Genomic DNA, 21096 nt, shown 5'->3' with positions numbered 1-21096 from the left:
TTAGTAATTAATCAAATTATTATGTGATTCCATGTGACTTTCATTTCTGAGTCTAAATAATCTGCACAACTAAAGTAGTAATGTGCCTTGAATGATTGTTCATGCTCACATAAACTTCATAGCCTTTCATTGATGATTTTGCAGTGACCTTTACCTTTATATGTTACTTCTCTATATTATGTTAGTCTTGTGGTTGAGTTTATTGTTTGATAATCATAACAGAGATGAATATGAAGGTTCCTAAGTTCATATTATCTACCATGAGCATGCAAATCTAAGTGCTTAGGTGCTTTTCTTCTCTATACTTGTGTCTGTTAACTTTGAAAGCAACTTATGGGTTGTCACTATGGTATTATCATGATCTCATCTAATTATTGGTTGAATCTATTGACCTAGTCTTGTTTGAGTTGAACTTTCTTCTTTTCAAGAATACCAATTGCTCTACTGTACACATTCTGTTAGGATTAAATTATCCTCCCTTCATAAAATAAGTCATGATCATGTTTTGTTATAGTTAACTGGTGGTTGTTTAGTTGTCTCATGATTAGTTAATGTCTTCAGATACATGTTTAATTCAAAACTTACTTGGTGTAGTACTTCCCTGTCTTTAATCTCTTTGAACTACTGCTGGTTTTGTGAAGCTTACATACATCTATCATTAAATTGTCTTCCATAAAAGTAGGACTTAGTTATTCTGTTATAATCAAGTGATAATTGTTAGAAGCTGAAGCATGACCACTTCATACTTAGATACTAAGTTAGACTTATGTTTGAGTTAAACTTGTTTTGATGAGTTACTTCCTTTATTTGTAACTCTCTCTCTTCATGACATGTTTAACTTGATCTTGTAATGTGAAAATCTCCCTTGTCTATATGAAGTTATAACCTCACTTGAAGTGTTGATGTAACTAACTGAATTCTGTATGTTCCTGTTTGATTCCCGATTTCATTCTCTAACCTGAACCACCCCAGTCTTTTCCCTATTGTATTTGAAACTAAACCTAGTCCTTAAACCTTATAAGGTCCTTTGTTGATACTGTCTGAACATGATGACTTGTGTAAGGTTAATATTGTTAGGAGTATGACTCTATTGAGTCCTTAGGAATCCCATATTTAAACCTGTGAACTTGTAGTTATGTTGAGAGTTTAATCATGTTTCTGATATCTTATGTAAGAGTAGCCAATCATAACTGTTTTGCCTGAATCTTTATTGATGAACTTTAAAGTGTTAAGTATTATTATCAACCCATGTATGTGCTAGAATCAAACCAATCAGTTCACAATTGGTTTTCCAGAGACAAGAGCAACTATCTCTTTGTGTTGTTGCATATATGAACCTTGTATAGCCGGCCTTCCCTTTGAGTGTGCTCTCCTCTAATGTTCAGACCTTTACAATATGCTTGTGATATTTCTACTCCTCTCATGTGTGCATTCGAAAGTCAGGCCTTTAAATTCACTTGACATGTATTTTTTTATTTGGTATCAAATGTAGACTGTGTGTTCTTATGTTAGGAAGGAAAGTATATTTTTGTGGTAGGTAATGCTATAGCATTTAGTTTACATTGAAAGGGCCTCATTGGCATTTAAACCTATAAGGAAAACATGTTATTAGTGTTTAAGGGTATTTCGGAGTGAAGTTTAACTCTAGGTTGGGCTGCCCTCCTCAGCACAAGCATTGCCCTAGGCCTTGAGTCCTTTGAAAACTTTGAAGTGTCGGTGGATTCAAAGGGTGCATCGACCTTGAGTAGAACTTCCTCCTTAGCCCTTAATTCATTGACACATTAAGTTCTTTAGGGGTTTAGTGTTTAATGACAACGAAAGATTTTCAGTGTAAATTATTTGCCATGTATAACTGCCACATTAGTATATTTTCCCATAGTATTTGAATATTGATAATTTCTTGTTCCAGTCATCTGTTGATATATGTTTCCTGCATGTTTGAATGTGCTAAAAATATGGAGTATACATCTAATGACTTTTCTTTATTTTTGGGCATGTACATCATTTGGGCCTGCTGAGTTCCTAAAGAACTCAGGCTCAAGCCAACCTTGTTGCATTTTTTCTGGAGGGTTCAGTCGACTGTAGCTGTATCTTTTAATGCTGGGCCTACCTTCTTGTGGTCCAACCATCAGAGTCCACTCTTCTTTCCCCCATTTCCTTTGTTATTATTTATTGCTTCCTTAATCTAGTTTACTGCTTCATTACTTTTACCTACTGCCCTTGTCGTTTTATCGTATTTTGTTATCATGTATTTAACACTCATATATTAGATCATGTACTTTACCTTCATGCTTTAATATCAAATGAAACATATGCAAGCTTTAAATAATATAGGATTTAAAGGGAATTAGTTAGTAATTAATTATTACTTCGCTAATTATAATTTATTCATATCATTACCATGATCTCGCTCGCTTGCTTTTTTCTTTAAGATTTTTGAAGCCCAGAATTTAATCGAAACAGCTCCCCCGTTTTCAGAAAGGAAGATTAGAAAAGAATCGCGGGTTTTACTAACAAGAGGTAAATCAGATTTTTATAAAAAAAAAACAGTGAATCACTATCGCCCAAAGAATGGATTTCCAAAAGACTGCCTCTTTTCAGATTTTTAAAATCAAGGTACATTTAGATTCACTTTCTTACAAATATCTATTAGAGTTATATAAACACCATATTTCCTTAAATCGACCGCTTTCATAACTTAATCTCATTTTGCAAGCCTTATAAATAAAGGACTACTTTCAAAACTCGTTTAACCTATCTCTAGACTATTTTATAATTTCACAATCCCTCTTAAGTCTTACATACCTTTATATATCCTCCCTTAGATATATATAGTAAGCCGTGTTTTTAATAGTACTTAGGCATAATATAAATAACTGATTCCTTAAAATTAGTCTAAGTCCTATGGAGCTACCTCAGGTAGATTTTAAGGGGTGCCTAACACCTTCCCCTTAGAAGAACAAGAACCCTTAACCATAATCTCACTGGTTAGCAGACCAATAAAAATATAACTTAGTAATTAAATAGGTACCGTAATATACCTCTAAATATTAGGTGGTGACTCTCTTTCATCAAACAACAGAGAAACCACAAGTTGAATCCTATCTTGACTAGTAAAAAATAGGGTGCAACAAATTTAATACTCAAAACCATATAATATCTACTAGAATATTCCCAAAACCCAGTGTCATAAGTGCATGAGCAAACTAGTAGAATATACAAACTTTTTAAGAACTACTGTCTGAAACAAAATAGACAGAAATGATAAAACATAACAAGAGAGGGCTCCGGGTGCTGCGGAACAAAGCATGGGAAAGCAACTCACCACTAAGCCTCCGGGTAATGCGTTTACGCAACCGGACGAACTCCAGATGCACCTGCCTCAGAACCTGCACAATATGTGCAGAAGTGTAGCGTGAGTAGATAAACAATATGTACCCAGTAAGTATCTAGTCTAACCTCGAAGAAGTAGTAACGAGGGGTCGATTTCGACACTTACTAGTGGACAATATACATAATGTACAAAATTATTTAATAGGCATAAAATACAACATTAATGATGGAATAAAATGCAATAATTAAATGCCATTTATCAAATAACAATCAAATGTCCCCAGATATCACATACTAATCTCAACAAGTAAAGCTCAACATGTATTTATAGATCCTCAAGTCATGAAAGACATATCAAGTGTAATCGGACTTCGGGTGACAACACGCACGAGTTATGTCGAGGTGGTACGACCCCATCCATAATAATCGTGTACATACACTATCAAGGTCGTACGGCCCTATCCATGGATGCATACCTATATATATATATATATATATATATATACCTATATATATTACTAATCTCAACAAGTAAAGCTCAACATGTATTTATAGATCCTCAAGTCATGAAAGACATATCAAGTGTAATCGGACTCCGGGTGACAACACGCACGAGTTATGCCGAGGTCGTACGACCCCATCCATAATAATCGTGTACATACACTATCGAGGTAGTACGGCCCCATCCATGGATGCATATATATATATATATTGCTGAGGCGTTCGGCTCGATCCACAGGAATAGGGATACTCTTCGGATTTCGAATTTCATATTTACAACTTCGAGGTAAGCCCATGAAAAAATATAATTTCTATCAATAATTAAACATCCCGCCAAATCTCTAGTAATGAAGCTCGATTTAACATAATCTTTAACCAAGTTTACTTATTAATACAAGCAATTAAACTAGCAAGCTGAGTCCAAATAGTGCAAGTAATAGCATAATAAAGGCCTATGTCTACCCGGACATAACATGAATTTTAGCTACGCACAGACTCTAGTCACTTGGTGCATACGTAGTACCCACAATTTATAGCAAATAACAATTTAAACACGTATGGGGTTAAATCCCTCTTACAAGGTTAGTCAAGAGACTTACCTCGTTCCAAGTCCACTTTCCGGTCCACAATCACTCTAAAAGCCTCGAGCCGGTGCCGAACAATCCAGAACTAGCTAAAGGTTGTACAAACTAATCAATAATAGCTCAAAAGTTCATAATTTAACTATTAGAGTGATTACCCACCCCAACTTGGAAGGTTCCTAAAATTCACCACATGGCCCACGTGTCCGGATTCCGGAAACTTTCGTAAATAAGTATTACCCATAACCTCACGAACACAAATATATAATATTTACCCAATTCTATAATCATTTTCATGGTCCAATCTCATTTTTATCAAAATCTAGGTTTTTCAACCAAAATCCTAATATTTTCACAATTTACATGTTAAAATCTACCAATAATTTATGTATTAAGCTCACATTATATAGAAATCACTTATCTCCAATAACTAGGTAAAAATAACTCTCTACAAAGCTCCAAAATTGGCTAACAAATGAGAGAAGTGAAGGAAATAAGCCAAGTCCCGATTTTTAAATGACACACTGCCCAAGTCTGCCTTCTTAGCTATCGCGGACAAGCCATCACGATCGCGAACCCAGAAAAAGTCCTCTTCGTGATTGCGAGAAGACACTCGCGAATGCAATGCACTGAGCCGCCCACTCACCGTAAACATGTGCCTCCACTCACGAATGCGAAAGGCAACGGAGCTGCCCAGGCCCAGGTCTTCTACGCGAACGCGAGGAGTCGACCGAGAACAGGAAGGCCACTGGTTCCAAGACTTCACGAACGTGACCATTTCTTCGCGAACGCGAGGGACCTTCTGCATTCACGAAGCACACCAGCAGTTTTGGACTTAGCTCTGGGCGGTCCGAAATGCACCCGAGCCCCCGGGACCCCGTCCAAATGCACCAAAAAGTCTATAAACATAATACAGATCTGCTCAAACCCTCGGAACACGTAAAATAACATCGAAACTAAGAATCGCACCCCAAAACCAAATTGAATCAACTTATGAACTTCAAACTTCTTAACTAGCTCCGAATGCGCTGAATCATACTTAGACTACTCGGAATGACACCAAATTTTTTGTACAAGTCAAAAATTACCATACGGACCTATTCCTAGGCTCGAAATTCCAAACGGACCTCGATTACACTAAAGTCTACTCCAAACTATATTTAAAGAACTTGCAAACTTTCAATGAACTATGTTTCAACATTAAGCGCCGAAATACTCCTGGATCACCCGAAACCCGATTTGAACACATGCCCAAGTCTAAAATTATCATACAAACCTATTGGAACCATCAAATCCTGGTTCTAAGGTCATCTACTCAAAATCTTGACTCAAGTCAAACTTGGCCATCATAGGCTACTATTAAGGAACTGTGCTTCCAAGTTGTTGATTTTCTCCATAAAAGCAGACTCACGCGCTCTCCCACCGCAGTTACGGTATCATGCAGTTCAGCCTATTTGGCCTTCGCCTCCTTAAGATCTTCATGTAATTAAGTTGTTTCTTGGCTGTGGGCCATTCTATCTTGCTCGGATTGCTCTAATCGAGCTTTAAGCTCGCTCATTTGAGCAATTTTAGCTTTCAGCACCGAGAGGCACTAAGCAAGTTGATTCCTTTCGGCCAAAAGTTGATTTCATTCTGCAGTAAGTTCCTCTTTATCCAAAATCAACTTTTGTATGCCCTCGGAAGCAATGAGGTTAAACTAAAAAGGGTTAAAGCTAAGGTTTTGAAGGCAAAGTTTAACAAATAAAAGGAAGAGAAGAATGTTAGATAGATACCTTAGTCGAACAGTGCATATTGTTGTTTAGCAGACAATCAGCAGAAAGGGAGTCCATTTTTCTCCAATCTTTTTCCGTGGCCAGCGGTTTTAGGTAGTTGACAACCTCCACCGGCTTGGAAAGTATGTGTCACTCATTTAAAATTGTGAGTATGACACTTCGTTTACCATTAAGGTTTTGAGTGGGTGCCGAGAAAGTGTTCCGTAAATTCCAATGATCAGATGACCGTGGGGAAGGAACGTCTTTTGTCTATTCGGTTGGGGCCGATGGAGAGGTAGTAGCTGGGGTAGAAGGATATGGAGTTGAAGTTGGCTTAGAAGTTGATGGAGGAGGTACCTTAGGGGTGGAATTCCTTTGAGTGAAAACGTCAACAGGATCTCGAAAGTGAGACTCGACGTTTTCAACGATTTCCATTTCCTTGAAGAGTCCTTGAACTTCTTCCGGTTGTGGTGTGTGAAGCTCTCCCGGCTGAACACACGGTTGAGCCAATGAAGATCTCTTTCTTCTTTGAAGAGGAACTAGTTCATTGTCAGTTCCTTCATCAACAAGGACCACAATGGCTGGTCTGGCTGGAGTTTCGTTTGTTGAAGGCTTCTCTCGAGTCCCAGTCGTTAAGTAAATTTCCTCTTTGGTTTGTTTTTGGGCTGGGGACTCCGAGAGGAGGCACCTTCACCGGAAGTGAGAGTGGCTTCACAAGCTCTCTTCCAGTCAAGAACATTTTGCAATACTTATTGGGCTTCCTCTGGGTCATCGAGAACCTCAATGGCGGGGCAAACGGAAGATCCTCTCGACAAACCTATTTATTGCAAAAAAGAGTGAGTAAATTGATTATAAGTCATGTTGAAAGGTTGAAAGATTGAAAGAATGAAGGAAGAACTTTTCTTACCATGGTTTTTGGCTTTCCAATTAAATCTGGGAGCCATTTCTTTTCATCTTCGAGATTCCGGTGTATAAATGTCTAAAATTTTCTGTATCCATTAGGCTAGTTTATTAGCCTATGGTGGTTCCTAATTAGTAGTTGAAATAAGGAAAATACAAAGTTAACGAAGGAGGGATGTCTTTTTTAAACACGGAAAGGAAAAGATATCCGAAGACTTACGAAAAAGGTTCCAAGATTCAGGAATAGCAGGTGCTGTTCTCGGGAGGATATCTCTGGTAGCAATGACAACGAACTGTTCCATCCATCAACGGTCGTTATCATCATCAATGCTGGTAAGGATAGCATGGTAGCCGCGTTTGCTGAGTTTTAGCACAATTCCACAGAAAATCTTTGGGGAATAGAGGTTGATCAAGTGTGCGAGAGTTAGGGTTTCCCCGATCTCGGAACACAACTTCCGAAGGCAAGCCACCATATTCTAAACTTATGGGGTCGACTCCTTGACCCAATCTCAAAGTGAAAGTGTATGTATAAACATACATAAACCCTGATTTGGAGAAGGTGATCCTTTCCACCGTATTGGGGGCGAAGATTTCAATGTTATTCCATTCGCAATATTCCTTCACGACGGGAATGCTAGAAGGACGAAGGGAAGAAGGATATCTGCGAACAGGCCAGTGTCTGTCATTTTTGGGATTAACAGGTTCTTTTTGGACTTGAAAGTCTGATTGGATATTAAGTTGAAGAGGTATGATGGAGTTAACGGTAGGAGGTTCAGATTCGACATCAACTTCCTTTTCTTTGTTCTTTTTAGGGCAACCTCCGTAGAGAAGGCCAGTGTTTTCGAGGACAACGGTGTTAGAAGACATGATAGTAAGAAATTTGAGTAGGGAGATTTTACTGAGAAAGATGAATTTTGCAATAGGGTTTGAGAAAATTGGAAGAAGAATAAGAGTTTGTAAAAGTGAAAAGCAGGGGAGAAGTTTACAAGCAACATAATTCATTGTCATGATTGCCTTGAAAATTGACGAAAACATTTGCCAAATCAAGGAGTAACACGTGTTCGGGTTATTAAATACGAAGAGACGTACGTCCTTTCAAATGTGAGAAACTATTCAGAAACATACTCGCTAAGGAAAGAAGTTTTATCTACTTCCTGAGTAACACTAAAGTATTATCACCGAAAAGTAGGGGGACTATCCGTATATGGTAAAATTGGTCAGCGATAAGTAGATGAATTACGAGGTAACATGTGTAACTGGAGACAACAAATAAATGAGTCAGCAAATAGTTGGCATCGGATACAAACATGAGCTCGGTGTTGTGTAAATTTTGAAGGCATGGGAACCGATAACAAATGTTTGAAAGGGAGATATCGGTTGAGAAAGACAACATTTAATGAGTAGTCGTTACAAAGAATATCTATATTTATAGCCAACCGTTATGCATCCATCAATGACGATTTTTTTTTCATTTAAGAAGAGCTTGATTTGAGGATCTTATCTCCCTAAATAGAGCTATAAATAGGAGAATTAGTATCCATTGTAGACACGAAAAAATCATCTGTACTCAAAGGCTATAGTTTGTTCTCCTTTGTTCTTAACATTGTTCATATTATTGCTTCCGGAGAGGCTAATCATACAATTCCTTTTATAATCTTGACTCTATTCTTACTTATTTCATATTTTTAAATCAAGTTAATTCACATGTATATAAACCACGTTACAAATTCAACTGTACCGTTTTACGGATAAACATTATTAGTTGAAAAAGACGTACGAACCATAATAGTAATGACAAAATCATCTTTTTATTTTAGAGAGCAACGATATCTTTTGGAGTTCAGTACAACACAAGAGTCAGGATTGTGCCCAAAATCTAAACAAAAAGAGTAATTTAATAAATAAATTTTCCTATAAGTTTATCATCCAATACATGTTATCCCAATTAGTTTAATCAATAAACTTCCCTATAATTTAATAAATGCTATCCATGTAATCTTAACTAAATTTTCCTGACAGTAATGACAGGTTATCTTGTAATTCTGGGTCAACAATATTTTTCGATTTTTCAAATTTAGTACACAAGAGTCAAGACTTGCGCCAAACCCTTGAACAAAAAGAATAGACTGGTTTATTATGTTCTATATTAAATTCCACATAATTAAATTAAGATGCAAATTTCCTCATAAGTTAGATGTACACTATTTGTGCAGAAACAAAAATGATAAAATGATCTTAGTTAGTTAAATACATAGAGTGATCTAGTATTATTTTTTCTTGGGTTAGAAAATCAGTCGGAGATGATTTTATGATATATTATAAATATTCTTTTAATTATATGACCATTTTAACGAGAAATCGTTAAAATAAAAGAATAATCACGTGTTACCATTTACAATATTAACAGGCGAAAATGATCTTACAAAAAGTTCCAATATTTTAATTAGTGATATTATGTGTTATCGATCCCTGCGGAGAAGACCTTATAACTGAAGGAAAATTACATTGATCTCCTGCGACAATAAAAAATTATAATGAGTCTTAAAACCGTCATTCCCAACAAATATATAAGGAGATGGGTTAATTAAATACATGAGATCTTTTATTAAACTTTGTTCTCTTGAGCCCTACTGTTAATGACGAAATAATTTTTTTAATTATAGAGCAACTTTAATAATTTTTTGTCAACTTTAATTAATTGTTTTTTTTTAAATAAAAATAAAAATTTAGAGTCAACTTAAATAAATTGATGGAGTATTCATTTATTTACTGGACAAAAGAGCAAAGACCAATGAGCCCAGCAAAAGCCAAACAAAGGAAAGTGAATCGTTAAGCAAAAGACAAATGGTTAACAGCATTTTAAGTAATAACATATTTCATGTAATCTGATAAATGTAATCTAGATGGTGGCTGATGAGGAAGAAAATGGCAGTTTCACTACTCTGCTTCATCAGCATACAGCTGGTGATACACAAGGCTCCTCTCTGGTTTGTTACACTCTTGAAAAGGTTGTAATTATTTTCTTGCCACTCTCTAAATTTGAGAAATTTAATCACAACAATCACTTGCTTAAATTTTTGTATAAATTCACCCCCTCCCTTTGGCCTTTCATTTTTCACACATTTCTCCTTTTTTGCTTTCTTGTAAGAAATGGTGAGTCTTGTTTATGGTTTTCATTGGTTCTTTGTCTTTTTTTTTTGGGGTCAGTAGAATGATCTTGTTGGTTTATCTTGATGATTGGTTAGCACCAGTTTTTTTGGTTTTCATGCATGTGTACATACCCTGCTTGTTTATGATTATTTTTTTTATAATGGTGGTGTCCGGGATAGTTTCTGCGCACCTCGATTATTCCATCGGATACCTGCTACCTCCAATCCAAAGGTATCGGGTTTGTTTATGATGAGTTTTTGTGGATTTAATTTATTTCCTGTTTCATCTCTTTTTGGAACAAGAATTGGTTTTCTGATGATGTCTCAAGTCATGAATGTTCTGTCATTCATCCCTAGATCATTTTTATACCTTGAGTTGGCAAGTTTTTGGGTGTGTGTGTGTGTGTGTGGGGGGGGGGGGGGGGGGGGGGGGGGAAGTCCAAACAACACCAGGTTTTCTCGACTCCACCTTTGCCTAAATGCTTGAGCTATGGTAGAATCTCCCTTCCAGAAAAAAGATTAAGAGTTTTCAAGTTGAATACGAATTTTTGGTTCTTTCGTGTTTTTTTGGCAACATATGTGTCGCGCAGCGTGTGTGCATCTTGACTAATCCACTGGCTTGTCAATTATCATCATGTGCCTTAAGGCTTTGATAGATGATTTGGTTTTCAAAATTCAATTCTTTGGCCACCTCGCCTTTTGAGAGAAATCATGTTTTAATCAGATGCTCTCATCGTCTGATCTCTGAAAAAGTATTCTCATAAAACATGTAACCAGATTTGGTCGTGACACTGCTCGATGTGCTCATTAAGTTGTATGAACTTGCTTGTTTGAATCTAAATTTTTAAGCCGAGACCACATGTTGGTTTTAATACCACTAGATCCATAAGTTTTAGTCTATGCTTCTAAGAGGCAAATCATGGTTGTTCCCTACACTCCTGCCCTCGAGAGGTTAAGTGTACCACTTAAATAAGCCGGAAGAGAAAAGGTCCATACATTCCTTTTAGCTGTATAAGGCTTGTGGATCATTCTTTTCTTTTCCATTTGTTATCAAAATGATATCATTCGTATCATGTGGTAATTAGTCTACTGCTTATTTTTAGTGTTACTGTTCTTCCTTTGGTCTTAATTTTTCACGTTTTAAACTTCTCAAATATGATTGTTTCTGATATTTCATGTGTGAAATTTTATGTGTTTTTTGCCTTGTTTTCTTTAATTCCTTCTCCATTTTTATTTGTTTTAGAAATGTTTTCATATCTTTGTTTTGTTCTAGCATATTGTGTGGAGACTCAATTATAAAACTTATTGAATAGAGGCTAAAGTTGCTTAATTTTTTCTTGCAGCACACCAGCCACAAAGGCAAGACCCGTTGATTCTCAGACGCTCCTGCAACAAAGGTGTTGGCTGATTTGTGGTATATCCAGTCTTAGCTTACTAAAAAATTTTAACTTCAGTTCTCTGCTTAATTCAGTGTTTTGATTTATTTGCCATGGTCAATTTTATGTGGTTTGCGGATTACTGAGAAGTTTTGTTCAATGTCTCTATATGGTGTGTTTGCTACAATCATCCTAAAATTTGTTTGCTCTTTATTTGGCAAGTGGTTTTCTTGTGAACTTTTGCATGGCATGTGTTTTACAGTTTTCGTAAATTCTTCAAGTTTAATTTGGAAATTAATATCCTAACTGATCTTTGGTCAACTTGATAATCAATAGCCTCAATGTGACACTATAGGCACACCGCTTTTACTTTTATATCTTTTCCTTTTTGGTGTGGAGTTGGGTAAGGCTGCGTACATCTGTGGGAATTCACTGGTTTTGTTGTTTTTGTTTTTGTTGTTGTTGTTTTGTGGAGTTGGAGGTGGGGGGAAGCTGACCTAGATGGTAGTAGAAATGTGAGCGTGTGTTTTGGCTTGTAACTATAAGCTCTGAAGATGTTGCGGTTAACGTTTTAATTTCCTGTAACGCAAGATTATTTATTGCTGAGTTTCCAAAACTATATCATTCTTTTGAAGTCAATGTCATGTCTCAAACAAATGGAAGGTTATATCCTGCTGACAACGTACTCGTAAGGGCATTCTGAAAATAGTTATGTTGTTCTTGTGCATAAAAAATAAGAAAACTTGAGGATGTCTAATGCTTAAGACTTGATATTTGGCAATGGTGCAGCGCGCAGCAACTCATATTGATTCTTCTTCTTAGTTCTACAAACAACTTATACCCATCTTATCCCCTCCCTCTATTGTACTACTATTAGAAATGATAATACGAGATTGTTCGTCGTTTTACTTTTGGAATTTATAAGAGCTTATGTGTGCTCTAGAATCCTTGTTAACTCAAACTTACATCGAACTTGTTCTTACATCATTGCAAATGACATACATAGAAGTGATGTACGTTTGAGTTTTACTTATAGATTTCACATATTTTAGAGCTTTTTCTATGTTTTTCCTTTTCCTTTTCGACTTTTATTTCTCTCTTTGTGCGCGTACCTTCTATATATTCTTGTTTACTATGGTATGACGAAATGTAATTAATTTCATTTTTCAAAGTCGTGTTTGAGCCAGTTTTATAGACATTTACACTGTATTTCGTGGTAAAATTTCAGGTGCGGCGAGAAATTTCAGTAAATTATCTGTGATAGAGTGGTTTAGCCCTTTTGAAGTAATCCACATAACTTCTTACGCATTCTCAGATGGGGAGATACAATTCCAATGCGGGAAATACAGCCTTTAACGGAACTCCTAATGGTAGCAATGATTTTGCTACAGCCCCGCCAGTCGCTCTTGGCGTTGGTACTGGTTTGGCTGCAAATGGGACTACATCAGTTGATTCAGAAAGCTCTTCTTCTGATTCTATCCGTATTATGATAGATCTGAATGTTCCATATGTTCCTGACAGCGGTGACTCTGAGATAGATGGGCCAGTTGGATTTGATCTAAATGAGGTGATGCATAATCAGCAGTGCATTTGCGGAAGAAAGAGAAAAGCACGTGACAGCACTTCCAGCAGCTCAAGCTCAAGCAATTGCCCAAGAAATCGTCATGTTCCTATTCAGTCAAACCAGATCGCTCCTAGGGGCACAACAGGAGGAATTTCCATGTCTGGAACTTCTCGTACTATGAGTGACTTCGCAAGAAATACCAGCCTCGGTCTTCCGGAGCGTCAGCTAAGCATAGACCTACATGGAATATCTGCTGGAAATACTCAGCGCTATTCACCAACTCCGTCGTGCAGGATGTCCTCTCTGCTAAATGCGACATCAGCTGGACTCCAGCCTTTGATTCAGACACGTAGTTCACCTGTACGCCGGATGACTAACTCAAGCTTTGCAGAGACATCTTCAGTTCCTCGTGTCCCTAGAGCAAATAATGCCGGGAGCTCTCTTCAAATGCAAGGCTTATGGCATGCTCCAACAGCTCCACCTTTTCAGAGTACACACTTTCCTGGAGCTTCAAGGATAGCTCTGGTGGAAAACACTACAGATTTGATGTTCACTGAGCAACATACAAACTTCCATAGTGATATTCCATCTGCTTCAAGATATCAATCTAATGCTGTTATTCAGCCTTCAAGTGGTGCAATGACAGATTTGACAGCAAATGGAGTGAGGACAAGAAGAATTGCTGATTTTCTGAGAAGGCGCTCAGAGTTCAATGACATTCATCCTCCACCACTTCCCCTTGTAATTGGGGAAACTGTTGCTGCTGATAACAGAGATAGGCTGGTGTCTGCGGTTAGTTCTTCAATCATAACTTAATGCTGTTCAGTTTCTTAATTTCCTGATCTTTCAATCCATTCTCTTTCCTACATGGATTTTCTCGTTTATTTAGCCATCCATCTTTTGGTGCTGAAAAGTTTTCCCTTAAAATATTCCCTCAATCCGCCCTCTCCTTCTAAGTACACACTGCATTCAATATTTCCGAGATACTTCATCTCGTTGATGTGTTTATATCTGAAGTTCTTATGCATCAAAGTATACTTCACTTTATGATTAGGTTACCTGCTTTTAGTACACGTCCTTTTTTTTTTTTTTAGAAAGATTAATTATTATGCTTTTAGTAAACTTATAGATTCTTTAAGATGTTGAATATCATGCAGTCTACAAGTTATGATTTTTTTCTCCTATTATTCCATCTGATGCTTTAGAGAGAGTATATATATACATATAGCATGAGCCCCTTTCGGTACATATTACCTTCTTATCTGGTTGAATTTTCTACAATGAATTTCCTAGATATTGTGTTGTATGTGGCTTGGTTTATGAAGTGTTTGCTTGTGCATAGGCTGTTAACATGCATTTACTGCACGTAAATAGGTTTGTGTTCATAATATCTACGCGTTGTTGACTGTTTTTGAAATATTAATTAATACTCACTTCGATTATCATTGTTCTTTTCCTTTGGCATATCTGAAGCATACTTTTTGTTTTCTTATAATTATTGGTGACTCTCACCCAATTAACTTCAACACATAGGCTGGTGCTGTGAGGGAGCCGGGGCGCAGAGATCAACCCATTGTTATCGAGGTCAGCATTCTGCATACTTTACCTAGTATGATTTTAAGGAAGGAGTGTGATCTCACTTGCCAATTCAACCTCTTTTCATTTTAGTGTTATTTGGCGAAAATAAGATTTTGTGAATTAAGACTTGGAGATATCATCTACACTTGTTGCCAGCATGATTGATGCTTGCATGAGTAACTTGTAACGGCTTAGCCTAACTATGTTAGTAATACTATTTTCATTTCCAATTGGCGATTTAAGAACATTAAAAGCTTGTGGTTCATAAAAATAGGGTTGCCAATAGTAATCTTCTCATGTTAGATATGCTCTTCTGTTACCCTATTACATTGTTGTTGCTATTGTTTGTTGCTTTATTTTCACAGTTCCTTGAGGCGAGGGTCTATCAGAAACAACCTCTCTACCTTTATAGGGTAGGGGTAAGGTCTGCGTACACACTACCCTCAGTGGCGGAGCCAGAAATTTCATTGAGTGTCAAAATATATAAAAGTAAATATACCAAAAAAATTAAGGGGAGTCAATACATAGTATATCTACATATAAAAAAAATTACCTACCTACACAGTGTATTTTTTCCCTTCTTGTAAGGTGGCTCCGCCACTGACTACCCTCCCTAGTCCCCACTTATAGGATTACATTGGGTTTGTTGTCGTAGTTGTTGCGTGTTAGATATGCTACTTCATACTTTGGTGTAAGACAAAGTGAAATGTAGAACTTCCATTCATATGTTTTCATGCAATTTTGTGTAAGACGGTATGCAAAATGAGTCATTGCTACTGAGAGCTCAAAATTACAGGAAGATGAAGAAGATGAACACGAGGCAGCTCAACAGGGTGCCATTCATGTTAATACTGAGAATCTATCTTATGAGGTAATGATTCGCAATACATGAATGTGTGATATGGTTTAAAGTAGTCAATCAAATAACGGGTGGTTTGTATTTTAGGAATTGCTGGCACTTGAAGAGCATATGGGAGATGCAAGCACCGGATTGAAGAAGAAAGTTATTTCTACACTTCTGAAGCAGCACAAGTATCAATCGACCAACATGAACGATAGCAATGACTCCTGCTGTGTATGCTTGGTAAGGAGCACCAGACTTTTTCAGCTGTCCTCCTCAGTTTTAAGCTTGCTTGCAACCTGATTCTTTCCTCTTTGGATGTGTATAGGATACTTTTGGCGACGGGGACAATGTTGGACAACTTGATTGTGGCCATGAATTCCATTATGATTGCATCAGAAAGTGGCTGAGGGGCAAGAATTGTTGTCCTATTTGCAAAAGGACTGCTTTGACACCATGAGATAGTATTTCATGGTTCTTGTTTTGACCAACCGTTTCTAGTATGCTCAAGAACAATTTTCTTTAAGTCCTGTTTTCAGTTGATTGGCTTGGCGGACAAGACGGGGGAGTAAAATTATCCAATTTTTATTCAGTTTGGTGTCTTTTGTTGTTTTTCAGTATTAATCAGATTGTAACTGGGGATATCTCAGTTCTAGCTTGAACAATGGTGTTTTGGGCTTTTCCAGTTTGCTGTTTTTGTGGATTTTCAGTATTAAGTTGGTGCTAGCTGGGACCTTTGAGATGCCAGTTTTTGCTTAAGTATTAATATTAAATACTTATGGGGATTTCAGTTGCTTTAATTTACTTGCCAATCTTTTTGCATTAAAGAATGTGTGCTTGAATTGAATGAATATGTGAATATGGATATTTGAATTTCTACCTATATATGTCTTTATAAGTATATACATGCATGCAAAAGAAACTAATAAAAATGTATATATACATACAAGTAAACCACATAGATTTTCTTGTTTTGTCCCTAAAACCTATTTGACCATTTTTCACTCTATCTTGCTCTCCTCCCTCCCTTCCTGCAAATCTTTTGCAAATAACCATGCATGTAAATTAAACTAAAAGAATAGATTGTGCCAGTAAGGAATCAAGTTATATACACTACTACCAGTATAAAGGTGTTTTTTACATTACCAGTATATTTTGTAGTTTAATCAAACTATAACAGGTTTTTATTCTATCTTCCAGACTAGCATATGTATCAGACTTGTGAGTTTTTTCTCAAATCTGATCACTGAGTCCTACGGAATATAGAAAGTATTTTCTTTTTCAGGGTTGAAAAGAACTTTATTTCACAAGCATTTGAAGAAATAGTCATTTTGGTAGATGCATTGATGAACTCTATTAACTTAAGTGAATTGGGCAGATCTATGTTGTACTATGAGACTAGTGGTACTAGATATTCAATTTAGAGTAGTTTATTTTCCCCCTTAAAAAGCAACAAAAGTCTCCTTCCTTTATATAGAGAAGAGTAAACGTCTAGTATTAACTCTTCATTTAATAGCTTGTTTGGCCTAAGTTATAAAAATCAGCTGAGAAGTATTTTTTCTCAAAAGTGTTATTTTCAAAAGTATTTTTGGTGAGAATCAGTTTGTGTTTGGCTAATTAATTTGAAAAGCACTTCTGAGCAGCAATTAGTATTTGACCAATCTTTTTAAAACCGCTTCTAAGTGTATTTTTCTCAAAAGTGTTTTTGGAAAGAAATTACTTTTTGATGCTTCTCCAAAACTGCTTCTGATTCTGCTCAAAAATATATATTTTTTCAAAAAGTTTGGCCAAATACTTCAACTTTGAAAAAAGTACTTTTTTTTATTTAAAAAAAGGTGCTTTTGGATTTGGATAAGTTAATTGTTATTCGTTGATTACACAATGTCATTTGTACGGTTCTTCTTCCGGTACTAGTACGATAAATAGGATAAATTTACTATCAACTAAAAATATCCATTCTATTTATGCGATAACTCACACATAATGTAGTGCATCTCATATAAAATTTATTTTAAAATGGAGTTTAAGTTATACACACTTATCTATACTATATTAAAAGCACGAAGGCTCTATCGAACTGTTGTTCGACTTTTATACCCTTCAAAACTTGATTTCACAAATAGTAATTTAATTATTTCTTTAATATTTAGAAATAAATATTTAATAAATCCTAATATTTAGTACTTCTTTCTATTCTTCTAGGTTTAGGAGACCTTTTTTTTCATAATTTGAAACCTACTAAACTTTAAATTCACATGGAGACTTCTCTTTGTTCCTTTTCGATTTAGAAGTCGTTTTTCTCTCTCTCATAATTTGGAACCTATTAAACTCTAGTTTGAAAACTGCAAGACATATATGTAAGTAATGAATTATTGCTGCAAATGTGCATAAGTTGCAGATTAACAGCTTGACGCAACAGGTTAGTAATATTTCATAAAAATAATAATTCCATAATTTATTTTTGAGGTTGATTTATTTAGATAGCAGTTCTTCTTTAATTGCGGTTCGTAGTTTTCTAACACTATTTTCTTCTTTATGTTGGTGTTTAATCCTATCTATCAATAGGGTTTTGGAGAATTTTGTTGCATTGACGGGAGCTGGAACACTGACTCGCTTATACTTTAAGATACAGATGTTGAAAAGCAAATAAGGGTAGGAAGAAGCAAGCAGTGTCCTTATGAAAAATAACTTGAAGGATTTTAAACTTTTGATACGATTCTGAACTACATTTTTCTAACTTTTGATAGGGTTTAGAACTACATTAATTCGTTGGTGGCCTTTTAGATTAGATTTCAATTACCACCCTTGATAGCTGGTCGATTGATATAATTTTTACTAAGAAGAAGAGACAAAAAAAAATGATAAGAGACTAGAAATGAAAAGAAAATTGAAAATCTTGAGATCGGGGACATAACCATTAAACTATAATTTCTATAAATTTATCATATAGTTTTAGTTATCTTCGGTGATTTTTCAAGGAGTAGTTATTGGCAAAATTCAGTGATGAAAATTTAGTTTTTAGACAATACTATTGCAAGTTAATAGAAGTTTATTGTAAATACACCTTTTGAGTAAAAAATGCTAATATGATTTCACTCATTATCCTCGTAGCACCATAGCAACGTATTCAATATGTGATTCTCTTTTGCTTTTGCTTTATTCTTATTTTTTTTGTTACTAGAATTTTGATATCCCAAATCATCTAAGAGATTGCCTAGCAAAGATTACCGAGAAAAAAAATTGTTAAGATCTCTTATCTATGGACACGAGGATCTAAGTAGAATTGATGCTTATGTAAAGACTATGTTGTGCGATGATGGGTTTAGGACTTTCAGTAATGGAGATATTTTCTTCAAGTACTATGATTATTAAGATAGTAAAAAGAGGAAAATACTTAGGTAGGGCTTAAAACAATAGCCAGTAAAGAGGAAAAAACTAACTGCATATGCAAACTAATGGGGCCTGAAAAACTATAACCAAAATAAAGCCAAGAAGCTTGGAGAAAAAGAAGATACTACATTAAAGAATAATAACCGCAATTTGAATTAATTTAATATAGCTCATGATTATTTTTGCGTTGATAGCTCATTGTTTCTTTCATAACTTTCCGTATTCTTGTGTATGATGTGGAGAAAGTAGGTATATATATATATATATATTACTATTTTAATGCATACAAGTGTTATATCACTACCTTAATTAATCGAAGTATTGACGTTTGCATATTTAGAAGATATTTAACATATTTGGATTTACTTATTACATCAATGTTTTACACTTATTTTTTCATTGCAATTGTGTGTTGAATCTATTTGAACATTAATTGCTATTAGACATAGTTTATTCTCATCGTATATCATTTTCTCGCTAACAGACGCTATTTACACGTGTAAAGCCCGTTCTCTAAAACTAGTAGTATAAAAAAGTTCTTTGTTATCAAGTGATCTTAAAGATATTAATATTTAAAAAGGTTACTTGCTGAGTATACTACTTAAACTTTTTAAAAAATTTCATTGTGTGAATATTGTTTTGACTGTTATTCCAAAACATATAGTAGTACATGTAATCTTTAACAGTAGCCCCACAAAAGGAGATAAGAAGAGACTTTTTCACAGCCAAAAAGGAAAACCAAATTTTATTGTACTTTGTTTAGTCATAGTTATCAACTAAACCTTGTGCATGTTGTTGGCTACTAGCGTACTGGAAGGGCAACCGTCCATTTCTCCTTGGCCTCTTATTGCACATTACAGACGCAAAACACACACACACACAAAAGAAAAAAGGAAAAAAAGAAGAAAGAATAACTGGTGTTAGTTGAATTAAGAAATGTCCAGTGGCAATTGGAAGAAGTAGATCCACGAGTCTCGATCGGTCATTAGTGAAAGGGACAGGCTTTGGTCTTTCTTTATTCTCCAAACAAATAACAATATCCACTAATCCCTCGGACCCCGAGATTAACATTGGACTGAATCACTGAATCCATGACCATCTCCTATTTAAAATTCAATTAATCTAGATTTTTGTGGAATAAATTTCATTGGTATGGGATACCTATAATATAGGTCCATGGAATGTTTTCCATCCATTTTATCTCTAATTAAAGGCGGAGCGATTTAATTATTTTACTATTCTATATAATATTTTTTATTTATATTCAATTTTGGTTGGTGATTAGGCAGGACATGACGCTACTTCAGCTTACTGAGGACATGACCCAGGATAGAAGGGTGTGGAGGTCGAGGATTAGAGTAAAATGCTAGTAGGTAATCGAGAGTTCCCCATTCTTTTTTAGTAGTATTATTATTTTTTTTTCGTATTCTTTGACCCGTAGTATTTGCTTATTGTTTTGTTTGCTCAGTGTATCGTATTTTCCAGTTTGTTACTATTTGATGATACTTTTTCTTTTACTTGTTATTTTTTTTGTTGTTGTTGTCGTTGTTGTCCTTTTCTCCTTTTCCTTATCGTTCTTTGTCCCCCTATTCTTTCTTTCTTCTTCCTCTTTCCTCTCGTCTTCCCTTCTCTCTCTTTTCACCTTATATTGAGCCGAGGGTCTATCGGAAATAGCCTCTCTATCTCGCCAGGTAGGAGTAAGGTCTGTGCATATACTATCCTTCCCAAACCCCACTTATGAAATTATACTGGTATGTTATTATTAATCTTGGTAAGCTTTCATCCCTAGCCACAAGTTATACCCATATTTTATCACATAAAGTGTTTAATCCTCCGAGACTAGTTAGAGCTCAACTGATACATTATTTCCATTTGAACTATGTCTATAGTTGAAAATTATCACTCCATCTGTCTCGATGTGATCCAATTTGGCTAGCATAAAGTTCAAAAAAATAAAGAAAGAGTTTTAAAACTTGTAATATAAAACAAGTCATAAATTTTTGTGTAATTATAAATTATTTCATTAAGAGTAAAATAAAAAATTTTAAATAAAATTATTTCGAAATATAAAAAAAATACAACAATAACAAAACTATTGTATCCCACAAATAGGGGGTCTGAGGAGGGTAATA

At 35.5% G+C, this 21096-nt stretch overlaps 1 protein-coding gene across 1 annotated transcript; it reads left to right on the top strand.

The window, feature by feature from the left end:
• The first annotated feature begins 9867 nt into the window (after positions 1–9867).
• LOC107825927 (uncharacterized) lies at positions 9868–16352 on the top strand. The gene is made up of 7 exons (XM_075230382.1): positions 9868–10074; positions 11559–11629; positions 12820–13947; positions 14689–14739; positions 15530–15604; positions 15680–15817; positions 15903–16352. Exons 3-7 carry the CDS (start codon positions 12907–12909, stop codon positions 16032–16034), a joined length of 1437 nt encoding a protein of 478 aa, XP_075086483.1. The 5' UTR covers positions 9868–10074; positions 11559–11629; positions 12820–12906; the 3' UTR covers positions 16035–16352.
• Positions 16353–21096: the final 4744 nt, after the last annotated feature.

Source organism: Nicotiana tabacum, chromosome 14 (assembly GCF_000715075.1).
Source record: "Nicotiana tabacum cultivar K326 chromosome 14, ASM71507v2, whole genome shotgun sequence".
NCBI classification, from domain to species: Eukaryota; Viridiplantae; Streptophyta; class Magnoliopsida; order Solanales; family Solanaceae; genus Nicotiana; species Nicotiana tabacum.
Note: the sequence above shows the minus strand (reverse complement) of the source record. Positions and strands in the feature narration are given on the sequence as shown.